Here is a 16,052-nt window from a genome sequence, read left to right on the forward strand (position 1 = left end):
TGTAAGTGCTGATGAGGCAATTTGAAACAGCAGAACAGGAATTGAATTACTTGAGACAGTAAATTAGTGCTTAAATTTTTGTTTAGAAACATAATGTACTCTTTGAAAAAATTTATTTTAATGATGAGAAAAGATAAATAATGTAGGTAAACTGGTGTTTTGGCATCTGTTAATACTTACAAAAGCTGTCATCAGAGTCAGTTTTTAGTTAATAGAATCATAGAATGGTTTGGGTTTGAAGGGACCTTAAAGATCACCTAGTTGCAGCCCCCCTGCCATGGGCAGGGACACCTTCCCCCAGACCAGGTTGCTCCAAGCCCCATCCAGCCTGGCCTTGAACACTGCCAGGGATGGGGCATCCACAGCTGCTCTGGGCAGCCTGTGCCAGTGGCTCACCGTCCTCACAGTAAAGAATTTCTTCCCAATATCTAATCTAAGTCCAACCTCTCTTAGTTTAAAACCATTACACCTTGTCCTGTTGCTACAGGCCCTACAAAAAAGTTTGTCCTTATCTTTCTGGTAGGCCCCCTTTAGGTGCTGGGTGGCTGCTATAAGGTGTCCCTGGAGCCTTCTCTTCTCCAGGCTGAACAACCCCAACTCTCTCAGCCTGGCTGCATCGGAGAGCTGCTCCAGCCTCTGATCATCTTCGTGGCCCTCTTCTGGGCCCGTTCCATAAGGTCCATGCCCTTTTTTATGCTGGGGCCCCCAGAGCTGAATGCAGCACTCCAGGTCAGGCCTCGCAAGAGCAGAGTAGAAGCGGAGAATCATCTCCCTCGACCTGCTGGCCAAACTTGTGATGCAGCCCAGGATACCGCTGGCTTTCTGGACTGCAAATGCACATTGCTGGGTCATATTGAGCTTCTCCACCAACACCCACAAGTCCTCTGCAGGGCTGCTCTCAGTCCATTCTCTGCCCAGCCTGGGTTTGTGCTTGGGATTGCCCTGACCCACGCGCAGGACCTCACACTTGTCCTTGTTGAGCTTCTTGAGGTTCACTTGGACCCACCCCTCAAGCCTGTCAAAGTTCTTCTGGATGGCGTCCCTTCCCTCCAGCATGTTGACTGCACCACTCAGTTCGGTGTTGGTCTTTTTGATTTGGGTTAAAAGCTTGTTTGCTTAGTGAAGTTACTAGTTGTTTATTTACCATCAGGCCTACCTAGTCCATTTGAGATCAAGTCTCAGTTGTGTTGAGCGGTCTTTCTACCTATGTTAGTAGGTCCTGACCTCAAATCATTTATATTCAAAATACCAGAATGTTTGGAACCATTTGGTCAGGGGGAAGGAGCTGGGGAGTCATCATGCCTGCCTTAGCTAACAAGGTTGTCCAGTGTCCACCCACTTACAGCTTTTTTCCACGCTAATTTATTATTTTTTAGAAATGGTTAGACAGTCAAATGTCCAATCTTTTTTTTTCTTCCAATGAAAGTGGTTTAAAAGGAGGCTTAGAAGAGTTAGAAACCTAGTTTCCAGTGGTTTTCAGATGAGGCTTATTTTACTGATAGGAGGCTTTTGATGTCCCAGTAGAGGTTGCCAGTGAGTTATGTAGGATGCCTTTTGTGGTGGAATCAAGCAGAATTAATACAACTGGACTTGAAGTAAGTTAATTTCTTGAAGGGAAAAAAGAATTGTTTTGTAATTCAGTTACATTGTGTAATAATAAAAAAAAAAGAAGAGTCCAGTCCTGAGAATCAGGATATTCAGTGCATCTTGGGTTCTGTTAACAAAATACAGTACTTTATTCATAGTTGACCATCAGATTTGAGACAATAACATATCACTCAGTATTCATACTTTTTTAAATCCTGAAAATAAGACAGTTTCCTGTACTATTTAGACCTCTGAAGTGGGTCTTTGACCTTTGAGCGTGGGCCCTTGTAGATGGGAATTCATCCTTCTGAGCTTGCTGATGTGAGAAGTGGAGACCCTTGTTTTACAAGCATAACATGTTTTTCTTTTTCAAATGTGGAAGGTACAGTGATGGGATTTGCAACAGCTGTGTATAATTTCTGCACTTCTTTGATATGCACACCATCCACATTTACACCTTTTTATGTTCAGGCCTCTTCTGGATGACAGATTTGGCTTGCTATAAGAAGGATTTGCATTGAGAGATATTGTGGTATCTTCCAAGGACAGAATGCATTTTTCAAAGAAGTTCTGTTTAAGAATGAAAATGAGACCATTTACATCTCAGCATTTCCTAAATCCTTCTTTGCTCAACTTCCATTCTTCCAGTGCATACATTTTATTAGCTTGCATCCTCCATCATGATACACTGTAACTACCCAGCACAGATAATCTTCCTGATAAGAACATCTGTAAGGCAAAGCTCCAGGCTTACCCTATGAAGTTTCTAGCCTTCCAAATTTATTTCCTGTACATCACAGGGGATTTTTTGCTTGGAGTAATGTGCCTTAAATTTCATGTTTTGTACCTTTGTTTCTAACCCCAGTTACATGCTTCTTGTGGAGAGGCTCACTGATGAAGATGAAGTGCTTCTGGGTAGTGAGGGTTTCCCAATTTATTCTGACCTGTAATGCTGTATGTATTCTTGAGCAGCCAGGTATGGAGACATCCTTTTATGAGTGACCAGGAGGCTTGAAGGATTTTGAACTTAAAGGCAAGCTAGAATTCGGCATTGCATTACTGTTGTACTTCTAGGTATTTCTTGTGATATGTAGCTCATTATCTTAATTACTATGTAACTATTCATATCTAACATGTTTTCCTCTGACTTGATATTGGAAAATACCAATCCAGGTGCAGTATTTTAAGCCTTATTTCTTATTCTCGTTTCCATTTGATACTAGCCCAATGATGTAGATGGCTGGTTGTTGCCATGGTGCCAGTTTTTATCTGGTCACATCGTTGCTGGGACAGGAAGTAATCCTTCTTCTTAAGACAATTCTGATAATAATTATATAGTGAACTTTAGACCAAAATAATGGCTTAAATGCTTGTTTGTCATATAAGCTGTTCTCCTATAGCACTTCTGAGTCACTGAAATGTTAAAATTGCTGATCTGAAAGTGATTTGCTAATTATTAGTAAAACGGTACTTTAAGATATGACAGCGTAGTTTATTCAAGACTGTGCGCTGTGGACCATAGTATGTGACTAATACTGTCCATTTTGCTTTAACTTCAAATTAAACATATTAACTGTTCTGTTTAAACCTACTTATCTACATATCTTTCAGTGAGTATGGTGGAGAGACTTTACATGGACCAGCGTATGGCCCCACGAGTCATTCTTCTTCAACTCCTTCCTCATCCTCAGCATTTCGCCATGTAGTGCCATCTAGACAAATAGTGGAAAGACAACCTCGAATGCTTGACTTCAGGGTTGAGTACAGAGATAGAAATGTGGATGTAGTACTTGAAGACAGCTCCACAGTTGGTAAGGATTTGTAAAAATGAAGTGAAAACTGTTGTGGTAAAATTGTTAAAACAAAACAAAAAAAGCAAAACAAAGCCCCTCAAAAAAGAAAAAGAATCCCCCAGAAAATGCAGCCTCCACAGCTACTAACCATTTTCAAATCTCTTTGCAGCTTTAAAAAAGTAAAATTTCACTAATCCATTGTAAAGGTTAGTGATCTATCAAATACTTTGAAATCTAGTTTTCTTATGAATTTGCTTCAGAAGCAAAATGAAGATTGCCGATTAAGTTCAGGCATGAAAATGTAATTTGGGGTAAGATTAGTGTGGATGCAATCCACTAATAGGCAGGTGATCCTGACATTTCCTTTTTGAATCTCTATGGCATCTCTTTCTGTGCAGGATTAGTGACAAGATCAGAGGAATTCTTTGCAGTGTGAAGAGCATCATTGCATTCTTTTTTTTTTATTTGACTCTTCTTTGCAAATTAAGATTTGTTTTATCAGTTCATTGTCTTTATCCTAAAATTGATACATTTTGTAACTGTAAGTTAAAAATATGCTATTGGTAGTATTGCAGAGCATGTTATTATTTAAATTCCCCAAACCGTGAATTGATTTACTTTTGCTAAGAAAATGGGATTTTTTACTTCTCATTTCTAGTGAAGAGCGTATAAAGATCAAAATAAGGAACTACATGAAGAAATAGTTGATCAAAACACTTCAATGCTGCAGCCTTACGTCTGTGATGGAATTTGAAATTGAAACTTTTGATCCTTATTTGCCTTTTTAGCATTTGATTTGGTATTGGCTGGTGCCACCTAGTGGTGATTAGTTGGAGTTCTTGATCAGTGTTGCTTGTTTTCCGCTGTGCTGCACTACACCGAGTTGCAGCCTTGTGAGGCAGATAAAATGCCTGATCAAATCAGAATTTTGCAGCCGTAGTACTTTTTTTTTCTGAATTATTTATACCTGAAAGAAGTTAATAAGATGTTGGGCAGAGGGCAGTCAGTATAGAACTTCTGTCTGTATTTTGGCATATAAAAATTGAGGGTAGCCTTGTGTTTTAAAGTCCTGAGAGAAGTGGGCAAGGCAAACAGTAGAATTTCATCGTGGACTTCAGGAAAGAAGATTTCTGGCTCTTTCAGGGGTCTGCTTCGCAGGATCCCATGAGACACTGCCCTGGAGGGCAAAGGGGGCTAAAAGAGCTGGTCAGTCTTCAAGGACAACCTCTTTAAAGCACAGCAACAGTTCCTTCTAACATGCAGAAAGAGAAGAAAGCATGAAAGAAGGTCAGCATAGAAGAACAAAGAATTTCTGACTAAACTAAATACAAAAAGAAAGTATACGGAAGGTGGAAGGCAGTGACATGCTACCCAGGAAGAATACAGAGATGTTGCCACAGTAGGCAGGTTTGGAGTTAAGGAAGACCAAAGCTCAGTTGAAGCTGAAACCACTGAGGGATTAGAAGTGTATCTGTATGTACCAGCATGAGAAGAAGGGTTAACGAAAATCTAAGCCTACTGTTCAGTGGTGACTACTGAACTTGGTCTATGGAAAGATTATGGAGAAAATCTTTCAGGAAGCCCTTTTTGAGTATGGGAAAAAAAAGTAAGGTGATTTGGAATGTCCAGCACATATTTGCTCTGGGCAAATTGTGGCTATTCAATATTATTTGCCTTTTATGGTTTGATGACTGGCTCTGTGGACAAGGGGAGAATGGTGGATGTCACTTTGCCTGTAGTAAGACCTTTGACATTCTTTGGTGTAGTGTTCTTGTAGTCATATTGTTAAGGCAAGGACTGGATACGTGGGCTGGCTGGTAGGGTAGGTAGATAATTGCCTAGACTGCTGGGCTCAAAATCTGACTGGTGAACAGTTACTAGTTTAGGGATGTCCCTCAGGCGTTGATCCTCGTGCCAGTGTTGCTTAATGTCTTTATGAAAAACCTGGTTGTTCAGGTGAGTACTCCTGGCAAGTTCATAAAGTGTACAGATCAGAGAAAGTGGCTGATATTCTGGAGGGCAAGGCTGCTATTTAGAGGGCCCTGGACAGTTTGGAGAAATGGGTTGACTGGAGCCTCCTGAAGTTCAAAGAGATCAAAGTCCTGCATCTGGAACGGCATAACTCCATGTTGTCCCACCTGATAAGTGGCTGAGGACTGACAGGCTAGAAAGCAACTTTATTAAAACAAAAAAGGATCTAGGGATACATCAGCAGTGCACCCTTGCAGTGAAGGCCAGCCATGTCTTAGGTTATGCTACCAAGAGTGTAGCCAGTGGATCCAGGGAAATAACTATTCTGCTCTGTTCAGCACTGTGAGACTGCATCTGGAGCACTGCATCCAGTTTTGAGGTCCCCAGTACGAGAAAGCTGTTGACATTCTGCAGTGAGTCCAGCAGAGGCCAGCAAGACGGTCACAGGACTGGAGCACAAGGCAGAGTAGGTGGAGAGACAGAGAGAACTGGATTTGTTCAGCCTGGGGATGAGAAGGGGAGAGGTAGAAGCCTTATCTCTGTCTACAGCTACCTGCTGGGAGGACACAGAGAAGATGGAGCCAGACTCTTCTTGGAGGTGCGTGATAATAAGATGAGAGGCAATGATGGACACAATTTGCAACATCAAAAATTCCCATTCAATAAAAAGATAGTTCTTTTTTTTTAAAAAAAAATGGAGAGTGGTGAAGTACCGGAACAGGTTGGCCAGAGAAACTGTCAAATTTCTGTCCTTAGAGGTGTTCAAGAGTCAGCTGGACAAATCCTTGGCTAAACTGGTTTAATTAGACCTTCGAGCTGAGCTTGAGCTAGGTGAGCTCCTGAGGTACATTCCAGCATGAATTATTTTAGGACTGTGACAGCTACAGGGAGAGTATTGAAATATGCAAAATGTGGAAAAAGCTGTCAGAGCAGTTAAATTTTATGGATACTTCAATTCCTTAGGTCAGGACTATTGATAATGGAATTGAACATCAAAAATACGTACCCTCTTTACTGCTGGCGAAGGCCATTGCTCCAGGTAGCAGGTATCCACAGATGTGTGTGTTTAGCTATCTGCAGTGTAGAACTACTCAAATACACATCCAAATCATCAAATCATTATGTGATTCTCCAATCATTCACGCATTATGTGATTTTATTTCTTTATGAGCTTCATTTGTCCTTTACTGTTTGAAGTGTTGTTACAAGGGTAACTACAAGGTTTACACAGAAAATTTTCCCTTGCTTTTTTTTTTTTTTTTTTAAAAAACACTTTAACTCAGTACTGTTTGTAATAAAATGCACACACTTACTACTTTATGTATTTTCTTTGTTTTCTTTTCAGGAGATATCAAACATATTCTAGAAAATGAACTTCAGATTCCTGCATCCAAGATGTTGTTAAAAGGGTGGAAGACTGGAGATGTAGATGATAGTGTAAGTTCTTGACTGTGTTTTCACATAACTGAATTCAGAGTTTCAAACTGAGCATCTGTGGGGGTGGGGATTATAGTGCAAGAGTTGAGAGTTTCAAGCAGTGTTAGATGTCTCAGGTGGCATACAAGGAACTGTTAAACTAAAATGTTACAGAAAAGATCAGGACAAATCTCTTTAGTTTGTGTTGTTTTTTAAATATAACATGGCCCACCTACAAAAAGGATGTTATGAAGTTAACAGTAAATATATCTCCACAAAATATTTGGTGGTATTGTAGGTATCGGTAATTGAAAGAAATAAAATAATGTGCCAGAATTGGTGACTGTTTTGTATTTATAATGATTTTTCTCCCCTCAGACTGTTTTAAAAACTCTACACTTGCCAAAAAATAATAGTCTTTATGTTCTAACACCTGACCTGCCTCCTCCTTCTTCAAGTCATTCTGGGTAAGTCCTCTGGCCATAAATTGTACTTGTATGATTTGGTTTTGTGTGGTTTTTGTGAAGCCATGTGTGTCCTTGCAGGGATCCGCAGTCAGTGAATACAGAGCATTTTCACTGCTCTACTGTTGGGATGAGCTACCTCAGCACCTCATTGCTGGAAAGGAGGTTATTTAAGTTTTCTGAAACCTTGATGTGTGGTATGTGAACTGCTTAGGTACTAGAACTTTACACCTCCCAGATGCGACATCTTTAATTTAACAAAAGTCTAGTCACCGTGGAATGAGAGCTGGCCTTTCAGAAGCTACTGCGTTACGTTGGGTCATGTGAGGTAAACTGGTATAAATCATTGCCAGCAGATTAGAATTTTCTTTCTGAAATGTCTGTTACATTATTTTTATTGTATCTGCTTGGGCTTTTACAACATAAAAATATATGCAGACAGGCCGAATGATGAATCTCCTTTGACTGAGCAGGTAGCTGTTATTGGTGACGTGAATACTCAGAAAGTTAAGGGTGAGTGCTCGTGTGCCAGTGCATGTTGCTAAGGTTTGAAACAGAGACGTCACTTTTATAGAAAACGGAATCGTTACTCTTACAAAGCGATCTGCAATTAGTTGCTCTGGCTGCTCGGGCCGGTGCTTTCCCGCCCTCGCCTCGCGCAGAGGCAGGCTCGCAGGCTGCCAGCAGCCGGGGAATGTCGCTGGGTCGCCGCTAGGGGGCGCCTCGGAACCGGGCCTGCGGGAGCCGCGGGGGCGCCCTTGGCGGGCTCTGCCCCGGCGGCCGGGCCTCCCGCGGGTGCGGCCGTGTGGCGGGTGCGGGCAGCCCTTGGCAGTCGCTAGTCATAAATAACTGCTTTCCCAATAGCTAACACGATCTCATTTGTTACTCCAAGGTACTTGTGCACGTACCCGTGTAGTCTGTGGAGAAAACAAGAATGCTGGTATCAATTATAGTAGTAATAATAATAATAAAGAAAAGCGTTAAGATAGGGAGCAGCAGCACGGGAGCAGAGCGGTGGTGCACAGCGTGTGAGCTGCAGTTCTCTGTGAGGACAGTAAGCCGTTGTACTTCAGCAGCTAATTGAAGGACAGTGGTTAAAATAGTGTGGAAAAACTATGTAGATACTAATTGTCTGTTGTATTTTTTTTGTAAATCCAGTTCCAACTTCAAAATTTTCCACCCAGGTATCGCTGTGTATCGTGATTTTGAATGTCTTCGGTTCGGCAAAGAAAACTGGGGCATGAAGAATGTTGTTTATTGCAACTGTAATAAGCTGCATAATAACAAACTGTTTAAAAACAGTACTTAGGCTTTTTTTATTGGATGAATAGTTTCAAAGTATTTTACTCGCTAGTAAAATCAAAGTGGTTGTTACCTTTGCAGTTTATACTTGTTTCATACTGGAGATTAGTTCTGGATTTTTTTTAAGATAAAGTTGGTAGCTTTGGGATAGCAAACGATGATTAATTAGTGGCTATTTAAACAAGGATAATTTGAAGGCTAGATCATCTCCCTGAAGTCATAAATTCTAGATGAAAGGGGAGGCTTGCCTCCAATTAAACCATCAATGCAGATCAAAACACATCTAATTGAGGCAATGTACCAAACCCAGTTACACTGTTTACTGCCTACTGTTAGGTCAGTTATTACTCGGATTAGTTTGTTACCCACAATTTTTAAAAGCATCATGCTCACATCTGTTATTAATGGATGTTAAGGAACTTTGCCTCTTACTTTGTGAGTTCATCTGCCATTTTTTTCAAATACCTTCTGTATTGAGCCAGAAATAAATAGTTGTGATTTGAGTATCTCCAGAAAGTGATATTTGAAAAGCCTGAGATTTCAGTATGTGGTATTTTATGTGTGTGCCCTTCTAAAAAGGAGCAAGCTGGTCACAACTCTAGAAACTCCAGCTTGTGCCTGTTCTTGGCACTGAGGGAGAACAGTGTCTGAAACATCCTTTTCCAATGTATTGGTACATAGACACTGAAGTTTATTGTGACAGTTCTGGGTTAAGTCCATTCAGTCTGACTTAAAAACTAGCATCTGAATGTAATGGCAAAGTGATCCTGCAGTTTAAACAAGCAAAAAATCTCCTAGGGTGTTTTTGTTCATCAGTAGCATATCTAAAGTTTTTATAGGTAATAGAAACCCAGTGAATTACTGCTGCATGCTAGTAAATTGAGGTGTAAAGATTAAATTTAAATGTCAAATACCATCTGTACAGTTACATGCCCTGCTTCCACAATTTCAAGTTGGTAAAGCCATACTTATCTGTGCACAATATCCGTAATAATAACAATATGGTCTGTGGATGTAATGAAACCTGATTTCTAGTGAATTCCTGCCTTATCCCAGCAGCTGCAGTGACCCATCCCTCTCCCTCTGTGCAGATCCCATGATCTGCCTACCTCTGACACTGCCTCCAGTTTTTCCTCTTATGTTTTGTAGCGCTAATCCCTGCATAGGCAGTTGGCCTGGCGTGCCTCTGTTCTCCAGCTGGTTGTCAGGTAGTATTGAAAGAAAGGTGAAATTGTGTGCTGTGGGTAGTTCTGAGATCATTGGCCAGAGGTCAGACAGATGGAGTATAAAATACTATGTTTGTAATACAGGCTTTCACTAGGGTGGGTAGTAATTTGGGTCTCTTTCCTCTACCTGGCTGTTGATTTACACCCGATCTTTGAGACCTTTATAACACCGTCAGACTAGTGAATATGTTCAAAAGTTACCATATGGGACAAGTGGGTGGAGAAGAACACAATTTCTTTTGGAAAGCAGCCTTAAAAGGAAAGGTGCCAAAGAACGTTTATCATTTAATTCTCCAGGGGGAGAAATCTCTTGCACCAGCTTGGTCAGATTAGATACTTTGCTTCCTCAGGCTGTGATTCCTTGCCTTTGTTGCCTGGGGTGCTTCTTGAAAGCTGGCAATACCCAGTTCAGGAAAAAGGTTTAGGAGAATGCAAGAGAGGAGCATCAAAAGCGTAGGCACACGAGTCTAGCCATGGAGCTAGGTCACCTGGATAGTCTCTCCTTTCTGTCCTGTGTGTTTTGGGAGATACTTCTTATCAGTTTTTTCTTTGGTTGTCACTTTAATGGGGCATAACATATTTTGTATTTATACTTTTTTGTGAAATAGCTGAAAGTTTTAGATACTTCGTTATACCTGATGTATCATTGGCAGGTTCAAAACAATTGCAAGCTATTTGACCAGGTGCATACCTTGGAGATTATTACAAAGAATGTATTTTGCTAAGCGATTGTAACTTATTTAAGAAGTGTTAGCATCTGTGTGGTAGGACAAAAAACCACAACCCCTGTCTTTCAAGTAATGGGTCCATATATTGCTGAATGCCTGTGTTTTAGGACATTGCAGAGCAGTGAGGATTGTGGCATGTGTCGTCTTGTGCGTTATCAACTGTAGCAGAGTGTTAATTAAGAGCAATGTAACCTGCAACTCCAGTTATTAGTATTGTCTGTTTAGCTGGACAGGAGCAGTGCCTTGCTTTAGTTACTTTGAAAGCTTCAGTAAGAATGGTAAGATTAATGTTTTATTTTCACATCTGCTCATGAGACAGTTTAAAAATCCTGAAGTTTAAAATGCAATAGAATGTAAACAAAAGGGCTTCTGCTCATTTACATGTTAGCCAGATTTGCTAACTGATTGCTGTTTGAACCTAATCTACCACCTCCTGCTGCATTAGCTACAACAAACATTACATTTACATACTGATTTCTTATTTTGTTTTAATGTAAATAATCTGTAATTACAGTAAATTTGGACTTCTGTTGACATGAGCTTGTATTAATCTGTAAGTTTAAAATGGAAATGTTAATTACCTTGTGTCATACCTATTTATATAAAATTCAGAGTTTTCTGGGGAAATCTCCATGTGACTGAGGAAGTTACTGCCTAATGGGAAATACTGAATGTGTTTCATAAAAACTTACAGAACTGCAATGAACAGGAGCATTTGCTGATTATTGATTAAAGATACACTTTTTGTTTCAAAGCTTAAATTATTACTAAAATATCAAAGGAAAATGCTGTTAAAAAAGCAAAGTATTGCATCAAAAATCAAAGCATTAAGGCAGTCACTTAACACTATATAAAACCAATCTTTTATATATTAAGTGTTACAGAGCAATAGAAAAGCAGTAAAACTGGAGGCTTAAAATATAATAAATGTCAATAATACCATCTTGCTTCAGCATTGCATAGACTTGATTGAACAGTTGCTGTCCCCTAAGATTAGCGTTATTTGCTGTTACACATTTTTTGGCTAAATATTGTTTCTGTTCTTAATTTATTAGACTTGTGATTTATAAATTCTACTGTATTGGAATTTGTATGGAGTAGCTAGGGAATAAACTCTTTCCAGACTCTTAACTGAGTTTTGATATTTTGAGTTTGGTGGAAAAAAAAAAAAATTCTTGCAACTTCCGTTGCTTGAAATTTAAGCTTCAAAGAGGAACATTTGTGTTTGCATATCGTAGAGTTTCAACCCCAGCTGAATCCTGGTCTGCCTTTGCAGTTTCTGTGTATTGTGATAATGCCAATAACTGATGCTATATAGGCAATCTATATGAAATACTAAACTGGTCCAAGTCTCTCTTGCTAGAACTGATCAGAGTGATACCTGTGCTCAGGTCTATTTCCTTTTCTCTGTTTTTGGACTTCTTTTTTGGGTGTAGGCAGAGTTCCTCTAATTGGAGATAGGTGACCAAAAATACCATCGAGCTTCTTCGCCTCCTGTGCTGAGTGGCAAATATACAATCATTCAGCTGAGGAAATAAAAAAAGTAATGGCAGTATATAACCCACTAGCAAATCTTTTTGAAAGCTAGGTTTTGCAGCAGGGGGGAACGGTGCTGATAAGAATGGCCTACTTTAGTCCTGTTTCTAGAATTCAGTTTTCTTTTCCCACTAATTAATTTTCAGGTTAATTAAATTCTGTTTAGCAGTGATGGCAAAAAAAAAAAAGGGGGGGGGGGGGGGGCGAGAAAATTTGTCTGGACTGTAACGGACCTGGAGTTTGGCCCTGATTTCCCCACCCCCCCACACCCCCCCCCACCTTTTAGTGCAGATATTTCATTTGGAAGATTCTAGTCAACTGATAACATTTGCAGGAAGATGAATCAGCTGCAAACACTGAAGCCAGAATTTTAGAAGTCTGCACTGTGTTCAAAGTCAGTCTTCTCAATAGAGTTATGTGCACCTGAAAAGAATTAAAAGTAAGCTTCAGCTTACTGTCAATGAGAAGCTGCCTTTAAATTCAACTTATCTGGTATGTTTGATCCTAGCCTTAATGGCTGAAAACATAATTTTAGGGCAGGGTGTGTTTTGGAAGCTGATTTCTATTGGCACAAATAATTTGGGGCAATCTACATCCCTAGTTGCTGGAGGAACTGTGTATGGGAAGGGACTGACATCACTGGCTGTCCAGCCGTATGTTCAAATCAACCCCATCCCACAGAGGGCTGCTTATTGTTGGCACAAAATGGCTCAAAAAAACCCTAGGAAGTTGTTGGCACAAACGTCTCGGTGGATGTGCCATCAATTCCTCCTCCCATTGACTTGTCAACTTACATGGCCCAGGTCTTGTGGCTGTCAGATCACATGAAGTTTTGATCTAGGAGCTCAAAAGATTGGATCAGTTGACCACTGCATTTCTGTGTAAGCAGAAGTAATGTTCCTCATTATATTATTTTTCTGAAGGGAAGCTGAATAATTAACCATGCACTTTAATTGCCAAAACTTTCAAAACCCATTTTTTCCTCATTTTTTTCAGTTTTGTGGTTGGTTGGTTGGTTGGTTGGTTGGTTTGGGTTTTTTTAGCTAGCTTAGTTTTTAGCAGCTTTTTTTGACTGGATTTGGTTTGGGATTTGGCTATGACTATGTACTGAGAATTTGCTTGTTAACAACATTCAGCTTGTGGTGTTTAGAAATCCAAAAAGTAGAGGTGTCAAAATTGTTAGTTACTGCAAAAATCGAGGCTTTTCATAAATTTTAAGGCACTTTATTTAAATGAACTGTTTGAATGGTGTTCTTTCCTTTTATAAATACTCTTTGCTATCACATCCACATGGAATAGAGAAGTGGAAAACCTTTCCTATGAACAGATGGTTTTTATTAGCATGCTATATTTTGGATAGTACTGAAGTTTGTGTATCATGCATACCTTGAGAGACTGAGGGTTTAATCGAACTGGCCTGTTTCATTTTATGTTTACATCAATTACAGAATGAAAATGTGAGTCACGTTATCAGTTTACAGATTTTCAGATAGAGTAAAAAAATAGCTGTAACAGAGCCTTGTGTGATTCTGTATGGAATTCAGAGCCATTCACATATGCTGTAATTAATGTTTTCAGAGCAATTAAATATGTCATTCGCCTCCAGTATTTGTTGAAAACAAATAAAAAAATTAGAATCTGAAAAAGCACAGCAGGGTATTGTAGTTGCTGCTGAATATTTGCCAACAGAAAATATGGTTATGGCAATGTCAAACCTATTTACAATCAAGTTAGGATTACCTTTGTCAATAGACATACAACTTTTCAGAAGTATCTTTTTCTTCTCCCCCCCCCCCCCCCCCCCTCTTTTGGGGTACTGTTGACTTTTTAAAGATTTTTTTTTTTTAGGCCTTTTCTTACAAGTTTGTGTGACAAATGCAGCTAACTTCATGTCCAGCATAAATTAATGACTTCAATTACAGTTGTAGCGTGTCTCATACACTTGATCATACTTAGCATTGACAGTAATTTATATTTATCTTCCATATTACAAAATGATAAAAGATGAGAAATAGCACTTCATGATTTTGTTTTGTAGTATGTGATTGTTATGTTTAAGATGTCACAGAATCCAAATTAAGTTGCTGAGTGAAGATGTTTTTGTAAGGTAATCTTTCTTAAGATGTTAAAGCAGATTGTGCATCTCTTGCTAAAGCATCCTGAGTATTGCATGGGTTCATTACGATCTGAGCAGCAAAACTGCAGATCAGTAATTCCAGTAGAAGTTAAAACTAACAAATCAGGTTTCAAATAATCTAGCAGTCTTTCTTCTCGTCTTGTATCTTAAGATACAGCTGTGTTGGTTTGCATACAGAATTTGCCCTTTATTGCTAAAAGGAATGACATCTTGAAGTGTCATGGAATAGTGAAGATGTGAAGAAAAAAAATCCAGTCTGTCATTCTTTTAAGAGTATGTGATAAAAACAAAAAGAATCAAATAAGCTCAATTTAATTCCATATGCCACTGAACAGGTCAAGTCTGCATAAATGTTTAGAAATCCAAGCTGTGTTACCATGTTGCTGCAGCCTGTATAAGATTGTACGCAGCTGCAATTGCTATGTCTGTAACAGAAGTCCTGCCTTTTATTTTGAGAAGTAGATAGCTGCATAATTTTGTACCTGATTAAGGAAACAGGATGCCTTTTTAACATCCAGATGTTTTGTTACCAGGAAAATCCCACAAAAAATCCCACATTTGTGGCAACATGAGTATATAGTTGGCCTATTTAATCTGTATCTTAAGATTTATTTTGTTTTAATTCATATGATTGAAGACATTTTAATGTATGTTTTAAACAATTTGAGCAGAACTAACTTTTCTAAATGCTCAATACCCCCATGAGAATTTTGCTGTTGTTAGTTTTCTAGTTCTAGTTAGCTGGATTTATGTGCTTTGAATGAAACTAAGCGGAAGAATTTCCACTTGGTTTATGCTTCAGGTAACCCTAGAGAAGCGAGAGCATGCTTTGCCTTGTTCTACTTACCATCAGTTTTTAATGTGCATTGTAGCTTGATATTTTGTCTGGTCATCACTATGCTTACAAGTCTGGTATTAATGGCTTTATGAGTGCTAAGTATACCTGATGTTTGTGAAGATAATGTGACTCTGAATTTTGAGAATACTTAACATCAGAAGAGCTTTAAAGGCTGCAGTCACCTTATTAAGGAAGGAGTTCAGAAATGGCCTTTGGTCATTCTCAGCATGCTTCCTTGCATTTAAGAGTGAAAAGAGAGATGATGATGTTGTGCCTGGACATGTCCATGTAGAGTTTAGGGTACCCTGGGGTTTCTGCATCTAACTGTAAAACAAGCTATAACATGCTTATCCCTGATTTTCTTGTTTTTCTTTCAACCATTTCAGTGCCCTGCAGGAGTCATTAAATCAAAACTTCATGCTGATCGTCACCCATCGAGAAGTCCAGCGGGAGTACAACCTCAACTTCTCAGGAAGCAGTACCATTCAGGAGGTGAGTGCTGTTTCACAGCTGAAGAATAAATGTAGCTCATTATAGCTAATGCCAAATCTGTTAAAGAAGGTTTGCGTGGTCTTGATGGATATGCCTTTATTTTATTAGTCATTTTTTGGTTGGATCGTCAAGATTGCTGTAATTTGATTAAAGAACTTGGCCTTAAAAAGGTTTTCTATTAAATTATACAGAAAAGATGTTTCTTTTTGCATTGTAGTAGCAAAATACATGTAGTGTTTACTGAGTTTTTCTAGAGTGGTGAGGAAAGACAGTTATTCAAATTACATTTTATGTTTAATTTCCTTGAAACTCCCTTTGTCTTCCCTTCTTTTAACCAGCTCCATCTCCATCTTGTAGGCACCTCTGCTATTAGTGGTTGCTGTGCTAGTGCTGTAATTCTTACTGGCTTGGGAGCCAAATGGTTTTGTGTATAATGGGCGTCACTGCTGTTCTGTAGAATGGCCAGCAAGGGGTGATATTGTAGAGAACTTCATCAGAATTAAGTCTTACAGGGACAAATACCTTTAACATGACTCTGGAGTCACTGAATTTAGAACAAAGC

General features: G+C 39.3%; 1 protein-coding gene across 1 annotated transcript in view; it reads left to right on the forward strand.

Annotated features, from left to right (window-relative positions):
* FAF1 (Fas associated factor 1) overlaps window positions 1–16,052 on the forward strand; it is a 171,608-nt gene that overhangs the window by 36,454 nt on the left and 119,102 nt on the right. Inside the window, exons 4-7 of the mRNA XM_080406277.1 lie at window positions 3,199–3,398; window positions 6,697–6,788; window positions 7,146–7,234; window positions 15,385–15,490. Coding sequence (XP_080262403.1) covers window positions 3,199–3,398; window positions 6,697–6,788; window positions 7,146–7,234; window positions 15,385–15,490 — 487 coding nt within the window. The remainder of the gene's footprint in view (window positions 1–3,198; window positions 3,399–6,696; window positions 6,789–7,145; window positions 7,235–15,384; window positions 15,491–16,052) is intronic.

The sequence above is a fragment of the Falco punctatus genome (genome assembly GCF_963210335.1).
Source record: "Falco punctatus genome assembly, chromosome: 11".
NCBI lineage: Eukaryota > Metazoa > Chordata > Aves > Falconiformes > Falconidae > Falco > Falco punctatus.